Raw genomic sequence first — 2,154 nt, 5'->3', positions numbered from 1 at the left:
GGCCCTCTCTTCCATCATGAAGAGGTTAATATTTCTGTGACCTTTGTTCTCTGATACTAACATACCAGTATATGTGCTACAGGCGCTCTCATCGGGTTACACCCAGGAAGGAGGAACGGTTCATCATTCTGAGCTTCACTTTCATTTCTGTGTCTTTGTCACGATGGCATCTCTAGATGTGAGAGACGAGCTGGACTGCTCAATCTGTCTCGGCATTTATACAGATCCTGTAACTCTGCCATGTGGACACAACTTCTGTAAGGGCTGTATTACCATGTTGTTGGAAAAGCAGAAGGAATCCGGAGTTTACTCCTGTCCGGAGTGCAGAGAAGAGTTTAAGGAAATGACTTCTCTGTTGAGGAACATAACTCTCTGTAACATAGCCGAGCGTTTCCTGTCTGCTCAGCCAGCTCTGAACGGTAATGAAGTTTTTTGCACGTATTGTGACTCTTCTGTTCCTGCTGTGAAGACCTGTCTGCTGTGTGAAGCTTCTCTGTGCGGCAAACACTTAAAAAAGCACAGAAACTCACCAGAACATGTGTTGGTGGATCCCACCACGTCCCTGGAGAACAGGAAATGCCCCATCCACAAAGAGGTCTTCAAGTACTACTGCGCTGGGGACTCTACCTGTATATGCGTGACCTGCAGGCTTGATGGAAACCACCAGACACATCAAGTGGATTCACTAGACAACGCCTCTGAAAAGAAGAAGCAAGCCCTACGAAATCTTCTGCCGAAGATGACCTCTAGCAGAGCAGAAACTGAGAAAACTGTCCAGAAACTGCATGCACAGATGAAAGACATACAAGATAAAGCAGCAGGTAAAACCAAGAGAGTCACCGCCATCTTTCGAGACCTGAGGACCCAGCTGGATGATCTGGAGAAGAGTGTCCTCACTAGGATCTCCGAACAAGAAAAGCAGATGACCTGTTCCATCTCTGACCTGATCAAGCAGATGGAAATAGAGATGGACGAGTTGCTGAGGAGGATGCGTCGCATTGAGGAGCTGTGTGACTTGACCGATGCTCTTACTGTCCTACAGGAATCAAACAGAAAAGAGTTTTTTGATGTTGGAAAGAAGGACTGTAACGTTGGAGAAGATTATTTAAAAATAGTCCATGCTGCAGGAAATCTGGATGAGACTGTAATCATAGAGATATTACATGCAAAATTCTCTGATAGTATTACCACAACGAAGAAAGATATTTATATACCAAGGAAGTCCTACAAACTGGACGGCAACACAGCCGCTAAAAGTCTACGTCTATCCCTGAATGGAAAACGGGCGGAATGGATAAAACCAGCACCAGGTTCATCATGTGCGGACTCTCCAGGAAGATTCCAGGACTGTTCCCAAGTTTTAAGCACCCTTTGTTTCTCATCAAGTCGAAACTTCTGGGAGACTGAGACGAGTGATTGTGGAGAGTGGAGGTTAGGAGTGTGCTACAGCACTATTGATAAGAAAGGAGATACTTCATATTTGGGGTGTAATAACAAGTCCTGGTGTCTGTCGAAGTCTTCCAACAATCGGTATTCGGTTATACACGACAGACGGGAAATTATAATATCTCATAATATTTCCTGCAATAGATTCAGGGTCTCTCTGGACTACGAGGCAGGGCAAGTGTCCTTTTATGAACTGTGCAGCCCCATCAGACACCTTCACACCTTATCTGCCACCTTCACTGAGCCCCTTTATGCTGCATTCTATGTGTTTGGATCTAATGCCTTTGTAAGAATCACAACATAGATGAGGAGGTCGCCTGATATGAGGGAAGGAGCCTTGTCCCAGGAGGAAGTCGTCGGGAGCCATTTGGGGATTGTTTAGCAATGTTAATTGTACTAGAAGGAACTTTTTGATATGTAGCCATGTGTTTTTGTATTATGGTTAGAAGGCCTTAAAGTGAACCTGCCTTCACCTTACTGCCTTTAAAAATACTGAACTGATAGCGGACATGTAAAGCAGACCTCAGAGACACCTGCTAGTGGTTCTGGAAACCTTGCGGAGCTCTACAAGTGCACAAAACCCAGAGAATGTATTATACAGACCCGAACTATAGCTGCTAGTATGGTAGGGGCTTGACGCTTACAGCTCAGTTCAACTCTTGCCTTCTGCTCCCCCCCCCCCCTTTTTTTCAAGCTTCGTCCTGCTCT

General features: G+C 45.4%; 1 protein-coding gene across 1 annotated transcript; it reads left to right on the top strand.

Annotated features, from left to right (window-relative positions):
- Positions 1 to 163: 163 nt before the first annotated feature.
- On the top strand, positions 164 to 1,750 carry LOC108801490 (E3 ubiquitin-protein ligase Midline-1-like). The gene has a single exon (XM_018573377.1). It carries the CDS (start codon positions 164 to 166, stop codon positions 1,748 to 1,750), a length of 1,587 nt encoding a protein of 528 aa, XP_018428879.1.
- Positions 1,751 to 2,154: the final 404 nt, after the last annotated feature.

The sequence above is a fragment of the Nanorana parkeri genome, unplaced genomic scaffold (assembly GCF_000935625.1).
Source record: "Nanorana parkeri isolate BGI_ZX_2015 unplaced genomic scaffold, ASM93562v1 scaffold47, whole genome shotgun sequence".
Taxonomy (NCBI): Eukaryota; Metazoa; Chordata; class Amphibia; order Anura; family Dicroglossidae; genus Nanorana; species Nanorana parkeri.
The sequence above is the reverse complement of the archived record's forward strand: the minus strand, read 5'-3'. Positions and strand labels throughout refer to the sequence as shown.

Coding starts and splice junctions, on each gene's coding strand:
- LOC108801490 (XM_018573377.1), top strand. CDS start 164: ATGGCATCTCTAGATGTGAGAGACGAGCTGGACTGCTCAATCTGTCTC.